The 20,360-nt window shown below is 33.0% G+C and overlaps 1 protein-coding gene across 14 annotated transcripts in view; it reads left to right on the forward strand.

The window, feature by feature from the left end:
• Positions 1-20,360, forward strand: part of MYCBP2 (MYC binding protein 2) — a 259,127-nt gene that overhangs the window by 61,769 nt on the left and 176,998 nt on the right. For all 14 annotated transcript variants that reach the window (XM_072782680.1, XM_072782681.1, XM_072782690.1 and 11 more), the window contains exons 11-17: positions 615-691; positions 1,553-1,757; positions 3,387-3,551; positions 6,952-7,110; positions 10,586-10,790; positions 12,725-12,870; positions 13,185-13,286. In XM_072782680.1, the coding sequence (XP_072638781.1) occupies positions 615-691; positions 1,553-1,757; positions 3,387-3,551; positions 6,952-7,110; positions 10,586-10,790; positions 12,725-12,870; positions 13,185-13,286 (1,059 nt within the window). The remainder of the gene's footprint in view (positions 1-614; positions 692-1,552; positions 1,758-3,386; positions 3,552-6,951; positions 7,111-10,585; positions 10,791-12,724; positions 12,871-13,184; positions 13,287-20,360) is intronic.

Consider the following 20,360-nt stretch of genomic DNA (forward strand, 5'->3'; position numbering starts at 1 on the left):
AGAATTTGATATACCTTAATTCTAATATCTGCATGATGTTGTTCAAGCTTAAATGAATCTGTGTCTGGACTAACTTCACCAAGCTTCATATTTCTTCATTTGTAAACCAGGCAGTATGGTTGTGAGTATCCAATAGGATAAAGTTCATGGTACTCTGTAATGCCTGATACCTAATAATGCTCAATGAATAAAAATTCATTCATTCATTCATTCAAGGAATATTGCTAACATCGTTTAAACATTTTTTTATGTTTAAAAAATTAATTTGGTGCTAGTTTGAAACAAATTAAAAAATTTCTGGTAATTTTATTTTTCTTTGAAGGTAGTGTATCTGTTGTTGTTAATTTGTTTTAAAAAGTCCAGTGTATGACATTTTGTCATCTTGTATTTTCTTTTATTTTTATTATTATTTTTTGTTTTTTCTTTTAATTGAAGTATAGTTGACACACAATGCTATATTAGTTTCAGATGTGCAAAATAGTGATTTAACAAGTATTGTTACCCTTATTTTTGAAAGGTTTAATTGACTTTTTAATTACTAAAAATAGTGCAAAATTATGATTTATATTACTCATATTAACGATATAGTAGTATTTATTAGTTTTCTTTATCAGGTACAGGATTTGATGAGGAGTCAGCAGTTCTTGGTGCAGGACGAGAGTTTGCACTAATGAAAACATCAAGTGGAAAGGTAAATTACTTTTTGGGATTAAAAATAAACATATTGTTCTTTACAAGATACTCAATTGGTATAATCAGTTGATTAGTTTACATGGTTCATGTCTTGAAACATAGTATTTTAAAATTTTGATTTTAAATTATTTTTTAATATGGTGAAATTTTATATTGAAATAGTACAAAAGAAAATTGTGACATATGACTGTAAAACTTTATGAAATGTTAGCATTTTTATAAATGCTCATTTTACTTATGGAGCACCTAGCAATTTTTTGAGTTAGAATGAACTCACATTTTGAGTTCATTGATGAGCACATATTTATTGCAGTAGGAGTAATTATAATTAAGTCACAGATTGTAGAGGTCAATCTATAGAAATAGAAGCCTCTTTTTTATCTTGGATATGAGTATAAAATAAGGTAATTAAGAGAATTTTGAAAATTAAAATTATTAGACAGTTATGGTATATTTGTATGTAGTGTTTTTTACATAGGGAAAAAAGTTGAGAATTTTATCATGTTTCTACTATTGTGAGATTATATTTGTGAAGCATATTTATTCATATCTATTCAGGAGACTTATAATGCAAGATTATAGATATCCTGCATAGATATGAAAAAGCTATTAAGAACTGGATCTTTAGGAAAAATATGTATATTTTTCTCCTGCAGATCTCACAGAAGTTGAATAGTATAAAAACAGTTTGGTTTTTTGTTATTTTTGTTTTTCAGTAAGATATGAAGTTTTTTTTTTTTCCTCTCATGTGAAACCTGGTACACTATTCTAAAAGGAACTATAATTCTCTCTCTCTCTCTCTTTTTTTATATACATATATATATATATATGTACACACATATATATATACACACACAAGATATATTATACTGGCAAGTACCAGAGTCTTGGAATCAAGCAAGGTGGTCCTTCAGCAGGAAAATGGGTTGAGCTACCAATTACAAAGTCTCCAAAGATTGTACACTTTTCAGTTGGACACGATGGCTCTCATGCCCTTTTAGTTGCAGAAGATGGAAGCATATTCTTTACAGGATCTGCTAGTAAAGGAGAAGATGGAGAGTCAAGTAAGTTGACTAATCAACTGGACATTGAATAAAAATATTGTAGAATTTACTAACATGAGGTATATCAATTTCAGTAGCACTAATCTGGTGGAATGCCTAAGTGGCTCAGCGGTTGAGCATCAGGGCCTTTGATTCAGGGCCTGATCTTGGATTTGTGGGATTGGGTCCTGCATCAGGTTCTTTGCATGGAGCCTGCTTCTGCTTCCTCTGCCTGTGTCTCTGCCTCTCTGTCTGTGCCTCTCATGAATGAATGAATGAATAAATAAATAAAATAAAGCACTAACCTTGCCAGATTAATACAGGATTTTAAATTGAGGCATATCCAGTTAATGGTGTTCTATTATACATTAAAAAACTGTAAGTGCTGATTTCTTTCTAGAGTTCATCTTCATGAATAAAAATTTGTGATGCTTTATGGATATACTGCTATTCATCTGTTTTGTTTAGTGGTGTTATTTTAAAAAACTTATTATGATATGTTATTTTAGGTAACTCAAAATTTTATAAGGAATATATATTTCAAAATGAAGTAAGCCTGAATATAACCTGTGTAATAGTGTTAGTTATGTGTCACTATTCTTCTTATTATTTGTCTGTAATGAAATCATTCTTAAGCAGTGATAACATAAACAATTTTGTCTCTGATCTTTCCTATAGTTTTGTCCAGTTTTTCTCAGTGTCATTTTTCTGTTTTTGTAATTTCTCACATACTTTATACATTTTAGAACCATGGAGTAGAATATTAGGAGGATTAGGTTTGTAGTCAACATCTAATGTAGAAGTCTGTGTAAATAAAAGTTACCTAGAAAAAAATCCCCATAAAGTCTATTGCCATATCTGAGAAACTTCAGCACAGCCAGTTTTTCCTTCCAGCATTTGGTGGATATTGTTCTTTCTTTCAGCACCAGATAGTGTATTTACTGTATACATGTATGTGGATCATATTAAATGGAAAAAATATAATGGTATTTTTAAATTCTAGAATTGTGCCCAGCACAGCAATATGGTTTTACTCTGAAAGGCATCAGGAACTGGGATTGACTGAAGGAACAGAACATTGATATTTCCCATCTTTTGCTCATTTCAGGGATTTAGTTTTTAAGAGCAAAGGCTACTTGAATCATTATCCACATTTAAATTTATTTACTCTTTCTCCATATATGTTCCTTTCCTTACACGATTTCATTGACTGGGTGGACCTGCTTAAATATGTGTTGAATGAATGAGGAACTAATTTCACTTTCTAGAATAAGAATACATGTGAGGTAGCGTTTGAAAGAAAATTATATATATAATAATGGAATGGTGTTAATAATGTAAATAGCTGATCTAGAGGTTGGGCTCTCCAGAAGTGAGAAGTTTGGTAGAAAATTGGTATTTCTTATTGGAAATTTCAGTGTGTAACAAAGAAAAGAATCTGATAGTGATAGCCTAAGTATTAATTAACCAGATAAAGCTTGCAGGTGACTTATTTTAGTTGACATGTTGGAAGGCCCAGGCCTTTGTGAAAATAAATAATGTATATCATAAATGCATATATTTTTTCCTTGGGCTTTTTATACAAGCCTTTACTTTTATTTATACATAGATGCCTTATTTTTATTTGTTTTGTTTGTTTTTCTTTTTAAGCTAAGAGCAGACGGCAATCAAAACCCTATAAACCTAAAAAGATAATTAAGATGGAAGGAAAGATTGTGGTGTATACAGCCTGCAACAATGGAAGTAGTTCTGTTATTTCTAAAGATGGAGAACTATACATGTTTGGGAAAGATGCCATTTACTCTGACAGCTCAAGTAAGTTCAACTTAAACACATTTCACTTTTATGCAAAGAAAGTCCAATACTAGACATATATTGGAAAGATATGTCTAGAAAATTAATAGTTGTAGCATGCTTTCTCTGTATCTTTCACATTTTTTTTCCAAATAACAACATTTTGTGATTCCTTCCTGTCTTACTGCTAGGAACAGTGTCATAGTTTCACGCAAAGCTAATCACAGAGCTTGGCTAGTGCAGTTCTACCTTAAGTATTACTTTGTCTGGAAGGCTTTCCCTAGACTCATTCAGATGCTCATGTGACATGTTGTTGGTAGTACCCTGGGGAAATGGTTTTCATAGCATAACTGACTTATAATTGATGAATTATTTATCTCCCCCACTAGATAGGGAAGGACACACTCTCTCTCTCACTCTTATTTACTATTGTATCCCCAGTTCCCAGCACAGTGTCTTATATATGGTAGGGTCTTAAGAATTACTTGTTGGGGCACCTGGGTGGCTCAGGGGTTGAGCGTCTGCCTTTGGCTCAGATCTTGATCCCAGAGTCCTGGGATTAAGTCCCACAACGGGCTCACCATTGGGAGCCTGTTTCTTCCTTTCCCTATCTCTGCCTGTGTGTGTGTCTCATGAATGAATGAATGAAATCTTTAAAAAAAAAATACTAAAAAAGAATTACTCATTAAGCAACTGAGTGACTAATAAACCAAAAGTCTAATGAGTGGATATGGAGGATAGGACTAGCCAAAAAAAAAAAAAGATTTTATATTTATAAGGTCTAATCTCAAACTGGTTATTTTTGGTTACTAGATTTTCTTTCTAGCACTTAAGAAATGAGTATCATTGTGACAGCCCACTTGGTAGGACTTTATATTTGGTAAATATATAAAGCCTGCGAATTTTTTTGTGAAAAGGAAAACAAACGAAATTTCTGATTGGAAGTTTAAGTAATTGTCTCATTGCTGGGGAAATGACGTATGTTGAACATTTCTAGCAATTATTATTATTATTTTTAAAATATTTATTCATGAGAGACACAGAGAGAGAAAGAGGGCGGGGCGGGGTGGGAAGAGGGAGAAGCAGACTCCATGCAGGGAGCCCGATGTGGGACTCGATTCTGGGTCCCCAGGATCAGGCCCTAGGCTGAAGGCAGCGCTAAACCACTGAGCCACCCGGGCTGCCCTAGCAATTAATTATTAAGTTGAACTGTACTCAGGTGGTATGTGAGTTGGCTTAATGTGGTAATATTTAGATCCTCAGTTGGCCTCAACTGTCAGAGTCAATCAAAATTTGGGAATGGGTAGATGCCTGAGTGGCTCAGCGGTTGAGCATCTGCCTTCAGCTCAGGGCGTGATCTTGGAGTCCCAGGATCGTGTCCCACGTCAGGCTTCCTGCATGGAGCCTGCTTCACCCTCTGTCTGTGTCTCTGCCTCTCTCTCTCTGTGTCTCTCCTGAATAAATAAATAAAAATCTTTAAAAAAAAATTGGGGAATGGGCTCATGTTTAGTTTAAAAATAACATTCAGTATAGCTGTTGCTTGCTAAGATCCCAGTGGCTAGTGTTGAAGAAAACTTGTGCATATTTTATTCAGTATATATTTATTGAGAACTGACAGTGTATTACAAGTTGGTGAACAGGCAGACATGGTCCCTCTCTTTTTGAGGATCTGAGAGACAATTGGGCATTTAAACAGCTTAAAAATTAGAGAAGTGTGGTTTAATAGTTATGGATATAGACCCAGATCCTGCCACTGCCACTTTTTAGTTGGCTAATAACTGGCTCAAATTCTTTATTCAGAGATTACTTTCATTTCTTTTTTTTCCCCCCATCTTCAAAAGGGAGCTCGTGACAGTATCTGCTTCATATGGTTGTAAGATTATAGGAGATAATGCCTTTGAAATGCTTAACTGAGAGCCTGGGCCCTGAAAGGGTTTAAGATATGCCAATTAGTACAATTAATAATAATAAATAATATTGCGGGGATCCTTGGGTGGCTTAGCGGTTTAGCGCCTGCCTTCGGCCCAGGGTGTGATGCTGGAGCCCGGGGATCAAGTCCCACATCGGGCTCCCTGCATGGAGCCTGCTTCTCCCTCTGCTTGTGTCTCTGCCACTCTCTCTCTCTCTGTGTCTCTCATTAATAATAAATAAAATCTTAAAGAAACTTAAAAAAATATTGCTAAATATACATACCTTTTTCAAATATGCTAAATACTAAAAATGGGAGTTTTTGAGCTAAAAAGACCAAAGTAATATAGGATGGAAGAGAAGGTCACCTTAGGAAAGTAATAATCTGAGAAAATAATGTAGAATAGTTTTCCCAAAGTATGAAACAAGAATTATGTTATTTGTAATTTATTTTTTTTAAAGATTATTTATTTATTCATGAGAGACATAGAGAAAGAAGCAGTGACACAGGCAGAGGGAGAAGCAGGCTCCATGCAGGGAGCCCGATGTGGGACTCGATCCTGGGTCTCCAGGATCATGCCCTGGGCCGAAGGCAGGTTCTAAATCGCTGGGCCACCGGGGCTGCCCCTGTTATTTGTAATTTAAATAAAACAAATACTTTAGTTTTTTAAGAAAGTCTTTATTTTAGTATTTATTGGAAATATTCAACAATTTTTTATTTTTACTGTTACTACTTGATAAGATTAATGCTTTGGTCAATATAAAATTGATGCAAAATATTAAGATTATATGAGTGGGACTTGAATATGGCAAATATAAGGAAAGTAGTATGTGTCTTAAGTGGTTAAACTAGTTAGCTATTGGATTATGGAAGAAAGCACTGTAGGTTAAAAAGGATTGAAAAATGCTGCTTTAGAACATCTCACAGTTTCTGCAGAAACAATGTGATTTCAGTATACTCTGGCAAGTATTTTAGTGTTTTTCAATCCTTCTTATTTTTATATTTTCATTAACATATAGTGTATTATTAGTTTCAGAGGTAGAGTTCAGTCATTGATCAATCTTCAGAATACCCACTGCTCATTACATTAAGTGCTCTCCTTCAGTTCTTTTTAAGGCAAGTCAAAGCAAGTAAAGTACATGATGTATAGGCTCCTTTGTGCTTGGACTAGGAAAGTTTGAGAGTTAGTGACCCTTCTGAGAATTGTTGAGAGTATTGACATTTAGAACAAACATTCAGGAGAAGCAAGCTTTAGCTAATGGCCACAGTAAAAATTTGTCTCAAGTCTGGATGATAATGTTTTAAGATTTTAGAGTTCATTACAAACTTACAAAAATAATTTGCTGATACCCTGCCAGTCTTTTGGCCACTTATTTCTCATTTAGGTGGGTTATTTTATCCCAGAAATAAAAAGTTCTGCATTGAGGTGGTCCTTTTACAATCCTGATGATTTACTAGACTCAGAAAGGTTTGTTGTTGTTGTTTCTTACCAAATTTGTATCTTTCCTATAGGTTTGGTAACAGACTTGAAAGGCCATTTTGTAACTCAGGTAGCTATGGGCAAAGCTCATACTTGTGTTTTAATGAAGAATGGAGAAGTTTGGACATTTGGTGTAAATAATAAAGGACAGTGTGGACGAGACACTGGTGCCATGAACCAAGGGGGGAAAGGTAGGTGTTGGACATGTGGATATTAAATTTTGTGCCATCTTTTCATTAGTTTTTTAGAACAATATTGGTGATGAATCTTACTCTTTTCAAAACAAGTGGCTCTTTAATTTCATACTTAAAACCAATGAATTTATTTATTTGACATTATATCACTGACACAATTGAATATACTTCAGACTTTTAATTTTTAAGCAAGTGAACTTGAGTATTTTTCTTTCTTTTCTTTATTTTAAAGTTTATTTAAGTAATCTCTATACCCAACAAGGGGCTCAAACTCATCACCTCAAGATGCAGATTCACATACAATCTACAGATGCAGATTCCCTACATAGCCAGCTAGGCACCCCAACTTTTAAAAATTTTACATAAAATCTAATAACACCTTTTTTTTTTTTTTTTTTCACCTTTTTGATTTAGCATTTTGAATGACAAAATTATTCTGGAAAAGTGCATTTTTGAAATTCTTCATTATTAATTCCTTTTACACCACACATTTTCAGTTTTAACCATTTTTGGCAGCAGCCTATCTGGGAGATATATCTTGTTTAATAGCACAAGCTACCTATAATTTAATCAGTTCCCCAACAACTAAAAATGGTTGTTGAGAATACTTGACCCTTTACCAAGAGCTAAATTATAGATGCACCTTACTTACCATATGCTTTGCCCTACACTTAGGCTGTTGACAGAAAGAGGGGTTTATCCTTTGTCATGTTTGTGATTTTTGGTTTGGGTTTTGGTAATAGTTTATGTCTACTTCATTCTTGCTCTCAGTTTTTATTTCTGCTGCTATTAGTGTTATCCTATACCCTTCCTTTCAACTGCTGGTTTTCTGTGTGGGCTAAAGAATAGGGAATAGGTATTATTAAGTGTTGAACTGTGTTTAAAATACAGAAAAGTTGGGATCCCTGGGTGGCTCAGCGGGCTAGTGCCTGCCTTCGGCCCAGGGTGTGATCTCGGAGTCCCGGGATCAAGTCCCACGTCGGGCTCTCTGCATGGAGCCTGCTTCTCCCTCTGCCTGTGTCTCTGCCTCTCTCTCAGTGTCTCTCATGAATAAATAAGTAAAATCTTAAAAAAAAAAATACAGAGAAGTTTTGGGTTGCCTGGCTGGCTTGGTCAGTTAAGCATCGACTCTTAATTTTGGTTCAGGTCATGGCCTCAGGGTCCTAAAATCAAGCCCTACATTGGACTCCATGCTCAATGTGGAGTCTGCTTGAGATTTTTCTCTCCTTCTTCCTCTCTCTCTCTACCCCCAAATACTTTAGTTTTTAAAAGAGCAGGTCTGTTAGAGCACATTGTTTTTAAAAAACAAAGAACAAAAGAAAGGAAAGAAATGAATTACTCCAAAAATGGAAAAATTTGGAGTTAAAGTAGTGAACCATAGTTTTGGGTAATACCTACTAGAAAAAAAGGAGAGAAGCAGTTTAATTTTCTATATATAATATAAATATATACTCATGTTTCATAAAAGTTTTGAACTAAACAAAATAGTTTCCTTATTATTCTAAAAACTTTTATGAAAATTTGTCATACATTTACATCTATGTTCTAGATTATTACTGTAAATTTTGTAATAACCAAAACAATTGTTAAAAGATGTTTTACTTAATAAAAAAAACACACCTACTCTCCTAGTAAGTAATGAATTAGAAAGCAGACTAGTAGTGTAAGACATATAATGAATATAGATTATATAAAGAACAGAAAGGCATTTTTTATTTTAAAGTTGTTTTAATAAAAAAGAAAAAAATAAAGTTGTTTTAAAAAAACAAGGAAAGTACAGAAAATAAGATTATAATATGGAAAAAATTGTTTATCACATGCCTTATTTTTCAGTAAAAAAATTATAGATAAGATTCCAGTGTCCTCTATTCTCCTTCCAAGGCTTATTATTTATACTCCCTCTCTCTCGCCAATCACAATCACAACTTTGATTCTTAGTCATGTTTCTGTATTTTTACTGGTTCCTATATATTTTACATGTAAAATATGTTACATACTCACATTTTATAATAAAAATAAGATACTTCAGAAGTGCTAATCTATATCTTTCTGCAAAATAGGGTTTTTTTTTTCATCTCACCATTGTGCTTGAAATATGTCAATATAAATCTAAAGGATTCATGTTAACTGCTATGTAATAAATCATACTAATATACCATTGTTTATCCATTCTCCTGCTGATAGATGAGTTTATTTCTAATTTTTCACTTTCACTATTATCAATAATTTGAAAACCTCCTTTATCCATATTTCCTGGCAGACATGTGTGAGACTTTCTCTAATATAATTTCTGATGTTGTAGATTTCAGCTTTGCTAGTTTTTTCTTAGAGGAGGTTGTATCAGTTTATAGTCTTTGATTTTCCATATCACTCCAAGAGGTAGTATCAATACTCTTATTTTTATCAGTTTGATGGCTATGACATTGTAGTTCATTGTAATTTTTTATTGCCTTATTAAAGTAAAACATACTTATGGCCAAATACAGATAGCATAAATGTAGATCTTGGTGAATATTCAGAAGCTGAACACATTCCTATCGGCACCTTGATCAAGAAATAGTATATTACCAGCACCCCAGGAAGCCCTCTGTATGTTCCTCTCCAGTTACTACCTACCTCTAAAGTTAACACTATAAATTAATTTTGCATGTTTTTGTACTTTATATGAAAAGAGTCACGTGAACTCTTTCATGTCTTGTTTTATGAGATTCATTTATATTGTTACTAATATTTATAGATTATTCACACTCGTTGTGTGGTAATCAGTTGTATGAATATCCCACAGTTTTGGAACCTTTTTAAGTATTATGGACATTTGGTTGGTTTTTAGTTTGGGTTATTATAAATAGAGTTGCTGTGAACATTTTTAGTGAATGTTGGTGAATATTTCTATGATTTCCTTTGGGGCATGTAACTAGGAGTTCAGAATAGCTAGGTCCCTCATTTTTCTTTTAATTTGCATTCCCTGATTATTAGTAATATGTTAGATCATTTCTTCAAACTTATTTTTCTCATTTTATTGATTTGTAGCAATTTTTGTTATGTTGTATGTGTTCCACATATCTTTGACTACCTATGGCTTATCTTTTACATTTATTGTTTCATTTGTATGTATGTAATTTCTGAATTTTGGTGACAAGTTTTTCATTATTTTTTTTTTATAAATTTTTGCTGATTGCTAGTAGTAGGAGGATGTTCTAGAGCAGAGGGACTAATGGCTTAGAACATGGTTGCGGTGGTGTGTAGAATGACAGTGTTGGCAGTGAGGATGGAAATGAGGGACTAAAATCAGCAAAAGTTAAAAGTGATTGGCAGAAAGTAACAAGAGAGAAAACTTATTTGTGGTTCCTAAATTAAATTTTATACATTCCTTTGTATATTCGCTTGGATTAATATATGTTATATAATTTTGTCAGTTTTTTAGACACAGGAGTAATCTTACATAAAAGTTATAAATTGATCTGTCAAATAGGTTTTGGAGTTGAAAATATGGCAACAGCAATGGATGAAGACCTGGAAGAAGAACTAGATGAAAAAGATGAGAAGTCTATGATGTGCCCTCCAGGCATGCATAAGTGGAAGCTGGAACAGTGCATGGTGTGTACTGTCTGTGGAGACTGTACAGGTTATGGAGCCAGTTGTGTCAGTAGTGGGCGTCCAGACAGAGTCCCTGGAGGGTAAGAAAATGATTAATACTGAAGAAATAAAATATTGGTAGAAAGTATGAACAACACATTTCTTTTCAAGATTGTTCCAGAGTGTATATTCTACTTTGTTGTTTCTTGAGGGCATATTGGCATATATATGTAATTCTAGTAATTGTTTCCTGTTATAATAGTTTCTAGTTTAGTGTCATTTTTATTTAAGTTGCTTTTCTTTCATTTGATTTATTTAAAGCATTATTTAAAAACAAGTCATAAGTTTCTTCAAGGCTTAGGGCTATGCCTTAATTTGTATTCTTTTCTTAAGACTAATGCCAAATATCCATTTTTGTTGAACATGAATCTTTTCCCGATGGAATTATCAAATGTCATAATATACTTGATTAAGGACATGATTTTCTTTTAAATTTATGTTCACAATTTTAGGTGTTCTAGGAACTATCACTTCTAAAGCTGCATTATACTAGTTTATATTTATCCTTTGTTATTCTTGTGGACTCCCCCCTCCCCCATAATAGAGCTCCATTATAATTATTTTAAAGTTTATATGTGAATTTGGCAGAATCAGAATACAGATTTTCCTCAGAATGTTGGGGAGAATTTTATACTTAGCCTAACATATGAAAATAAATTATTAACAGGCTGTTTCTTTTAGGCTATCAAAATAGTATGATTTTTTAACAATAAGTTTTCTCTAAACTTAAGCAGTTGGTAAATATCACAAATGAATTTCTGAATTCTCTGATCCTTCCTAACATTAATTATTTTTCTTTATGTTTTTTTTCCCCAGAGATCTACTATCAGTTTCCAATAATTATTTATAACCTAAACCTATAGACTTAAATGGACAGTATACTAACCAAATACAATGATTTCTTTAGTAATGAGGCAAAAATAAATAAATGAATAAAATTAACAGAAGACTATATGCCAGGACACAATGCAGTATTAAAAAATGACTTCAATTATTACAGAATTGTGGCTGTGTATCTTAAAATAAATTTAGAGTGCCACATTATCTCTGAAGCACTGCATTTGGACAATGCAGTAGGGCATATTAGTTTATCAATTTTTACTCTTGTAGTCAGTAATGCTCTAAATTGTCAACAGTTGCTTCCATTTTAAGCCCAGGAGTTTCACAGGGCACCTAGCTATGTCTTTCAAAACTGCTGCGAGGTAGATCCTTTTCTCTTGTATCACCACAAGACTGGATAACCAGGCACAGTGAAACTGTGTAAAGGTTTTCAGTTCTGATCCAACAAATAACATTAAAGCTGCGACTTCTAAATCTATGAAATAGGTGACTAAGAAGTTTGTTGTTCACTGACCCTGTAGGCAACTTCTGGGAGTGTTCTTGTCTTCTTTATGTTGTAATCAAATGTCATAAACTTAGTTCACAACTGATAAGAAAGAGCAAAGAAGAGAAAAAGGACCGGTTAATCAGACATAGTGGAAGAAGAGAATGAGAGATGATGACATATAAAGGAGGGAGAGAAAAGGAGATATATCTTATGAAGCTGGCAAGCTGAGCTCACTTAATGATGGCTGTGCACACCTTCCTTAAAGTTAGCTGGTGGAGAACAGTATTTGGTAACTGACTAACCCATCTAGACCATTTAATAGTAATCTGCTGGTGCTTTACTAATTGTGATGACTTTTAAAATATTTGTTAATAGTGGTTTTGAGGATGGCAGAATCCATTTGTATTTTCTGTGGGAATATACCAATTATACCTATGAGGAATTTAATAAACTCTTATTTTTAATATTCCATCTATTCATACCTATTCAGGTCTTTAAAATTGGCACATCCTGATCTGAAGGAGAGATTTCATTGCTGACTTATATAACTTAATTTCAGAAATGCTGAAAAGATTATCAAAAAGAGTTTTTTAAGGAAAGAGTAGAAGAATTTCAGTTAAATTTTTTTTTTTTTTTTTTTTTTTAAAGAATCTGTGGCTGTGGTTCCGGAGAATCTGGCTGTGCCGTGTGTGGGTGTTGCAAGGCTTGTGCAAGAGAGTTGGATGGTCAGGAGGCAAGACAAAGAGGAATTCTTGATGCAGTGAAGGAAATGATACCTTTAGATCTTCTGCTAGGTAATGTGATGGGTTGGACTATACATCTTGCCTTCAGTTCAGTAATTTATATTAGTATGTGTGTTAAAAAATTAATAGTTGACTATGCCATACTGCTTATATGGTAACTGACAGTATGTCACTAATTAAGGGATAAGGCTCGTTTTCTCATTTGCTGAGATTCTTCAACTAAAAATAATTTGTGTTTTCATCAGTGTTATCTTTGACTTTCTTGAATTTTAAATTTCATATAGTTCTCTCATATCTATTATTGTATCTATCTTTATATGTCTTTTTTGTGTTTCTTTGTGGGTTTTTTTTGGTCAATCATCTAGCTGTCCCAGTACCTGGGGTTAACATTGAAGAACACCTTCAGTTACGACAAGAAGAAAAACGACAGCGTGTAATCAGGAGACACAGATTAGAGGACGGAAGAGGTAAGATGTAGCTGCAGAGAAAAAGTATATGAAAATCCATATTCTTACCCTATACTGAGACCACTAAAAGTTTACAGAATAGGCTGACTTGGTAAGACATTGCAGCTAAAATTAATGACATTATAGTAACATGTGAAAATATTCAGGGTATTTACAGTTGTGATAATAACATAGATTTAATACAGTAGGGTATTTATAGAGTAAGTCAAGCATATTAGGAATTTTGCCATCTGCCAACCATCAAAAGCTATTAACAATGGCAACTTTTTAAAAAATGTATATGAATTCCAAGAATTGGTCTTTCACCTAGATTTTGGACTTATGGTTGTTATTTAACCAATAAACAACAGAGTAGTTTAATATAATATTTTAATTTCTGTTTTCTTAGTCATCTGTGATGATTATCATTTGAACTTGATCCCAGCATTCTTCTTCCAACCCAGTGCATAATTATGTTTTTATATGTCTTCTTCTTTTTTTTTTTTTTTTTTTTTTTTTTCTGAAAAAGCTTATTCTGGTTATGTACAAGAAGGGTAAGTTGGAGAGCTTTGGTCAGGTTTTAATTGCAAAGATAGGTATATTGTTTGTTTTTTCCTTGTTGTTTATGACCATTTCTCAGCCTGAAAATACATTTTACTGTGGTTATAGTAAATAGTTTAATACCATTTTACTGTGGTTTTAGTAAATAGTTTAATATATATTCAGTAGCAAAGATAAATATAAGTATTATTAAAGTTGTTCTTGCCCAATAGAATCTTTTCTTTGTAGGATTAAGACAGATGGTTACAGAAATTTGTGATTTTATTCCTTTGTTAGGCAAAATCTTGATTGGAAATATTTACTGATACTGTGTACTTTAAATGCTTATTAGAAATGACATGAAATTTGATACATGAAATAAAATCTATTATACATTTAACTACCATTATAAATTTTTTCTAGGCACTTTTTTTTTAACAAATAGAATAAATCACAAAATATATAGCAGGCATGGTAAATTCTATTTTCATTAAACTTAAGTTGTGAAACATGCTTGGAACTTGAAGATTGTTCTTTTTAGGATCTGATAAAACAACCTGATTAATTGATACAGGAATGGTTGCTGTTAGTTTGGCTGTATGTACATAAAATCATTACCTTTAAAAGTGATATTTTAATGAGCATGTAGATATTTACATTAAATATGGGGGAAATTGCATATTAAATGTTTTGTAGAAAATAGGGTAAAATTTAAGTTTTAAGCCTTTATAATATAAAGTAATTGACAATTTCGTTTGTTAATAATATGATTTGTTTAAGGGTAATTGATCAGTGCATCATTTTACTACCTGTTTTATCTTTTTTTGGGGAAGTATTGGGTTGAATCAAATAAATTGACCCCCCCAAAACAGCAATTTCTAATGTTTCAACCAAAGTATAGCAAATCCTTATGATGACATGTAATTACTTCCTCTGTGTGTTGTGTTAGTTTTTTTTATCCCTCTGTAAAAAAGCTTTTCTTCTCTAGTTGTAGTATATTTCTGTATATCAGAAGTAAAAGAACATTGATTATTCATTAGTTCAGCAAGTTTTGTGATTGCAAAATATTCTTTTGCCATTTATTTTAAAATGTGTCATAGACCTTAAAAACATTAACCTTTCAAAGGTTTAAAAAACTCCATTATTTAAATGTTTACAGAAATTATTTTACGGTATCTGATTTTATAAACACAGACTTATGTTGTAAGCAGTTGGTATATATTTTCTGATAAGTCCATTTCATCCATTGTCCTCAGTATATAGAAAGGCTTCTTCAGGGTATTGGTGCACAAAAATTTTGTCTTATCTTTATTTTTTGGCTGAGCTCTTTCTTACACATACCATCCTTTTTCATTTGTTAAAACACAATATGTACTAATGGGTTAGGATCTTCATTATGGACCTTATTTATGGCATTCGTTACCTTACATGGTATTGAAATTTGTGCATATTAGAACCATGTCTTTGCTTTGCACAGTTGCCATGGTTACAATGGAATTATGCAGTGAGATATATTACAATATGCATGTGTTTCATTTAATATAGTACAATGCAAAAGAAAGCATATTTGTACATTTTATTTTGTAAAAATTCTTTTAAATAAGAATTTTAAAGAATTTTAACTGTGTATCCATTTTTAAAAAGACTGCAGATTCTTATTCAGTGACTTTAGGAAATTCTTACACCATATTAAATAATCAAGAAACAGTATGGTGATATGATACTCTTATGATACTATCTTTATATTCTTTTCCAGCACTCCATTACCAGCAATTTTATAAGAAAACAAATTTTTTAAGAAAATAAATTTTTATAAGGAAACAAAATAAAATATATACAGAGATATCTCTATACTTGCATAGGAAATAACTAGAAAGGTAAATACAAAAATGTTAGTAGTGATTTTTTTTCTTAAAAGTGACTTTATAGGTGATTTTTGTTCTTTACAATTTGTTTTCTAAATAATCTCCAGTGTGTGTATTATTTTATAAACAAAATAAGAGTTATGTTTTAAAACTTCAGTCATTTTTTCCTAAAAAAATAGAGACTAGTTCTAAGGCATTTATACTTTACCTTTGCTTTTTAAAAAATATTTTTATTTTATTTATTTATTTTTAAAGATTTTATTATTCATGTGACAGAGAGAGAGAGAGAGAGAGAGACAGGCTGAGGGAGAAGCAGGCTCCATGCAGGAGCCTGATGTGGGACTCAATCCCGGGTCTCCAGGATCACGCCATAGGCTGAAGGTGGCACTAAACTGCTGAGCCACTCGGGCTGCCCTATTTATTTATTTTTTTAAAGATCTTTAAATTTATTCATGAGAGAAACAGAAAGAGGCAGAGACATAGGCAGAGGGAGAAGCAGGCTCCATTCAGGGAACCCCATGTGGGACTCGATCCCAGTACTCCAGGATCACGCCCTGAGCCAAAGGCAGATGCACCCAACTGCTGAGCCACCCAGGTGTCTCAAAAATATTTTTATTTTAATTGGATGGAGGAATGCCTTTCAAGTACAGTGCTTTTCATTATGTTAGGACAGTGGTTCTCAAAGTGGTCTCAAAGGGACCAGCATTGCTGAGCACTTGTTACAGTATCCTATTCTCAGGTCCCACCCACCTCAGACCCACTGTATGAAACATTCAGGGAGCAGAGCCCAGCAAACTATGTTTGAACAAGCCAAAGGTAATTCTGTTGGTGCTAAAGTGTGAGAACTGCTGTTCCAGGGTAGTGATGTTCAGTCGGTTCCATGGACCTTCTATATCAGAATACCTGGCCTGAGTCCGAATTTCTGCATTCTGCTAAAGAGCTAGAGAGAATTGTTTGTCTTGTTTTGTCTTGTTAACATGGAAGACAAAACAAAATAAAATAAATTTTTAGTATTCTAACTGCATCACATACTTGTATTTTTTTTCCTTAGTCTCTTCTTGGTACTTTTTAGATACTAACAGTTTAGTGTAAGTTAGTAATTATATTCATTAGTAATGGGCTTTTACCTGTGTTGAAATTGCAGAACTTTAGGATTAGATTATATTAAATTATTTTACTTGATTAACCTGTCTCCTCCTACTATTTATCAAGTTTGTGTTCTTTCAAAGTTGATCAGAATTTTAGCACCTAGTTCTTGTATTAAAGCTTTGCTCAGCCTCAGGCCTACTGGTAAAATTTAGCTGCTGCTGTTTATGACACAGTCTTATATAATGGAATGTGCTATTGAAACCTGAAAGAGCAATGTTATTACTTCATTTTTATTAATTTGGAATTTAGTCTTACATTTTTAATATGAATTTTTAGATGTTTTTCTTAAGTGTATATTCTCAGGTACCAATATATTACTCGTTTACATATTTTATTTCAGTGACAATTGTGATAAATTTTAGCTTTATAGGTCATACAGGATTGATTAATATTTAAATTCTTTGAGTCTTATATTAACTATTAACTTTATAGGTGAAGTGCTTGTTCAGTGGAATTTTTAAGTGGAACTCTCTTAACTCATCAGAAGAACTATCGAGTGATTATATCAGTGATCTTTATATTCCTTCTCATTGCCCTCTTGTAAGGAAAACCAAGTTCAAATAATGTTTAAGGCTACATTTCCTTCTTTCTTTTCCCCTAAGTGTCGTCAAACTTTCATTATTGGGAGTTATATAGGAGGTGAGCTTATGTTCTGGCTTCCCTGGGAAGTCTCATTTTATGCTGACTGTTTAGGCAATCTCACTCTCAGTAGTTTCACTTGGATAACAGTTTCTGTGGTTAGCAAAGCTCTATGGCATGGCAGTTCAGAGCATAGGTTCTGAAATTAGGCTTTGGTTCAGATCCTGGCCTCTTCACTTTTACTGGGGATGTATGACCATGGAATTTAACCATTCTGAACATCCCTTTCCTTACTTTTAAATAATGAGGATTAAAAAAATAAAAATAAAAATAAAAAATAAATAATGAGGATTACAACTGTGCATACCTGAGTAGGGATGTTAATGAGGATTAAATGATATGCATGAAAATGCCTGACATAGACTAAGCCCTAATTTATGTATTTGATAATGAAGAATATGATAATGTTAATGATGATGCTGGTAGTAGTGGGCTATTTATTTAGTACATTTCTGTTCTCTTTCAGTTTGATTCTTTTCATCCCTGGCTTTGACTTGATTGCTTTTCTCACATTGGGATGCTGATCACAAAACTTAATTTTTAACAAAGAACCCCACAGCTTCTATAGAATAAGACATTCCATTTCAATAGGGGAAAAAATCAGTTTCTTACAGTTACAAGTTAGAATGTAAAAACAAATCTATTATAGTCTCTAATTTCAAACTAATTGAGTTGGGGTTGCTATTGATTTTTAAGCTTCTAAAACTATTATGTTTTCCAGTATTAGCTTTCAATATAACATGGAAGTCCTTTTCTAATTAAAATATATAAAACATTTAGAAAACATAGGAATAAGTCAGAAAAAAGAATCAGTATAATTATTCATCCAAAGATAACCACTGGTAGAATTTTGGTGTACTTTCTTCTAATTATTTTTATGTGTATTTTTTGTTGAGCTGTCTTATTTCATACAATGATATATATTGGTTCCTGTTTTTTTTTTCCCTTAATATTAGAAAATTTGGGGGCTTTATAGCAATCCTATTTTAAAGTAATACAGGAATTTAAGTCAGAGGTTTTTCACAAACCTATCCTTTAATTTCTTTTATTATTTTCTCTTTATTTTCTAATCATGTTTTATACATTGGTAGTTATGTCACTGACAATTTTGTTTTACATATTTGGTTAATGTGATAGTATATACATTTCTATATCTTGATTATATTTTTTGTTCCTTACCTTACCTTCCCATTCTTTTCTACCAAGCAAATGAGGTTTAGTCTAATGGATATACTTGCATATCATACTCCATTATAACGTATCAACACATAGGTCTACTGTGCTAATATCTACACATGTGTAAAAGTATAGGCAAATGTTTATTTACAAAAGTGGGATTGTATTATATATAGTTCTTTGCAGCATCTTTTTCTCATTTTACATCATGAGTACACACTAAATAAATATGGATCTACTTCATTCTATTTAAGAGCTACATAACATTTTGTAATATGACTGTACTGCAGTTTATTCAACCATTATTCTCTTGATGGACATTTAGGTTCTTTTCAGGTTTTTGTGAGTTTTTCTACAATAAATATTCTTAAACTTATAGCCATGTGTATTGGAGCTTTGTTTATATAGTAGACCTTCCCAGAAATAGAATACCTGGGCCAGAGAGTATTTATGTTTTAAATTTTAACAGTTGCTTCAGATTGTTTTTGAAATGTTACAGGAGTTTATCTTCTCAAGACTAATGTATGAGAGTGGTGTTTTCTTCTAGCATCATATGTATTCTTAATTTTTGTAAAACATAAACAGTGCTAATTTAAGTAGCACAAAAGCATTTTCTGCATAAAAAACTTGCATAAAAATTTCTTGGGGCGCTAGGGTGGCTCAGTCAGTTAAGCATCTGACCCGTGATTTGGGCTCAGATCATGATCTCAGGATTGTGGGATTGAGCACTGCATCAGGCTAGCACTCAGTGGGGAGTCTGCTTGAGATTCTCTCTTCCTGTCCTTCCTCTGCCCCTCCCCCCTGCTCACGTGCTTGTGTGCTCTCTCTCTCTCAAAGAAATAAATCTAAAAAAGTGTTTTTTTAGAGATTTTATTTATTTATTCACGAGAAACGCACACACAGAGAGGCAGAGACATAGGCAGAGGAAGAAGCAGGCTCCATGCAGGAAGCCTGATGTGGACCTCGATCCTGGGACTCTGGGTTCACGCCCTGAGCTGAAGGCAGACGCTTAACCGCTGAGCCACCCAGGCATCCCTAAAATTTTTTAAAAGGATTTCTCTACAGCCTAATCTCTCTGACTCTTTTCCCGTTCCCTGTGCCCATTTTTTCCCCCATATCTTTGAACCTTTGTAGTTCTACTACCTCTTTTATTAAGTCTTAGCTTATGTGGTATCTCTTCTTATACCCTGAAACTCCCTGCATTCCCACCTGTAAGGTTTGCTGGCTGCCCTTTCAGTGTGCTTAATTGTGTCGTAGCATACAGTCATTAATTTCTTGAGTTGTGCATAAACTCCGCCCTCCTCCCCCCATTAGACTGTGAGCTTCTTAAAGCAGAGATGATGTCTTGTTTTTCCAAGAGTTTCCAGAACCTAGTGTGGTGCCTGAAATTGGTCGATACTTAATATGTTTTTGTGAGTAATTAAAAACATTTCATGGATGTCTCATCACTTCTAAAATAAAGTTTCATGGTAGAAAAAGTTTTTTAACTTGTTTTTCATATGTATTTCTAAACTCATTTCACACCACTTTCTGCTTCATAACCTTATACTCCATCTGTTTCAGCTGTGTGTGTTTTTAATGGCCATACAATATTTTTTTAATCTCTGCATGCTTTTAGAAATCCTGTTTCTTTTGCCTGAAATGCTCTCTCTTCCTTCCTTCTCTCTTGGCAGACTTTTTCTCATTTTTTCACTCAAGTTGATGGATCACTTTTCATCCTTCAGGA

The sequence above is a fragment of the Canis lupus genome, chromosome 17 (assembly GCF_048164855.1).
Source record: "Canis lupus baileyi chromosome 17, mCanLup2.hap1, whole genome shotgun sequence".
In the NCBI taxonomy this organism is placed as follows: domain Eukaryota; kingdom Metazoa; phylum Chordata; class Mammalia; order Carnivora; family Canidae; genus Canis; species Canis lupus.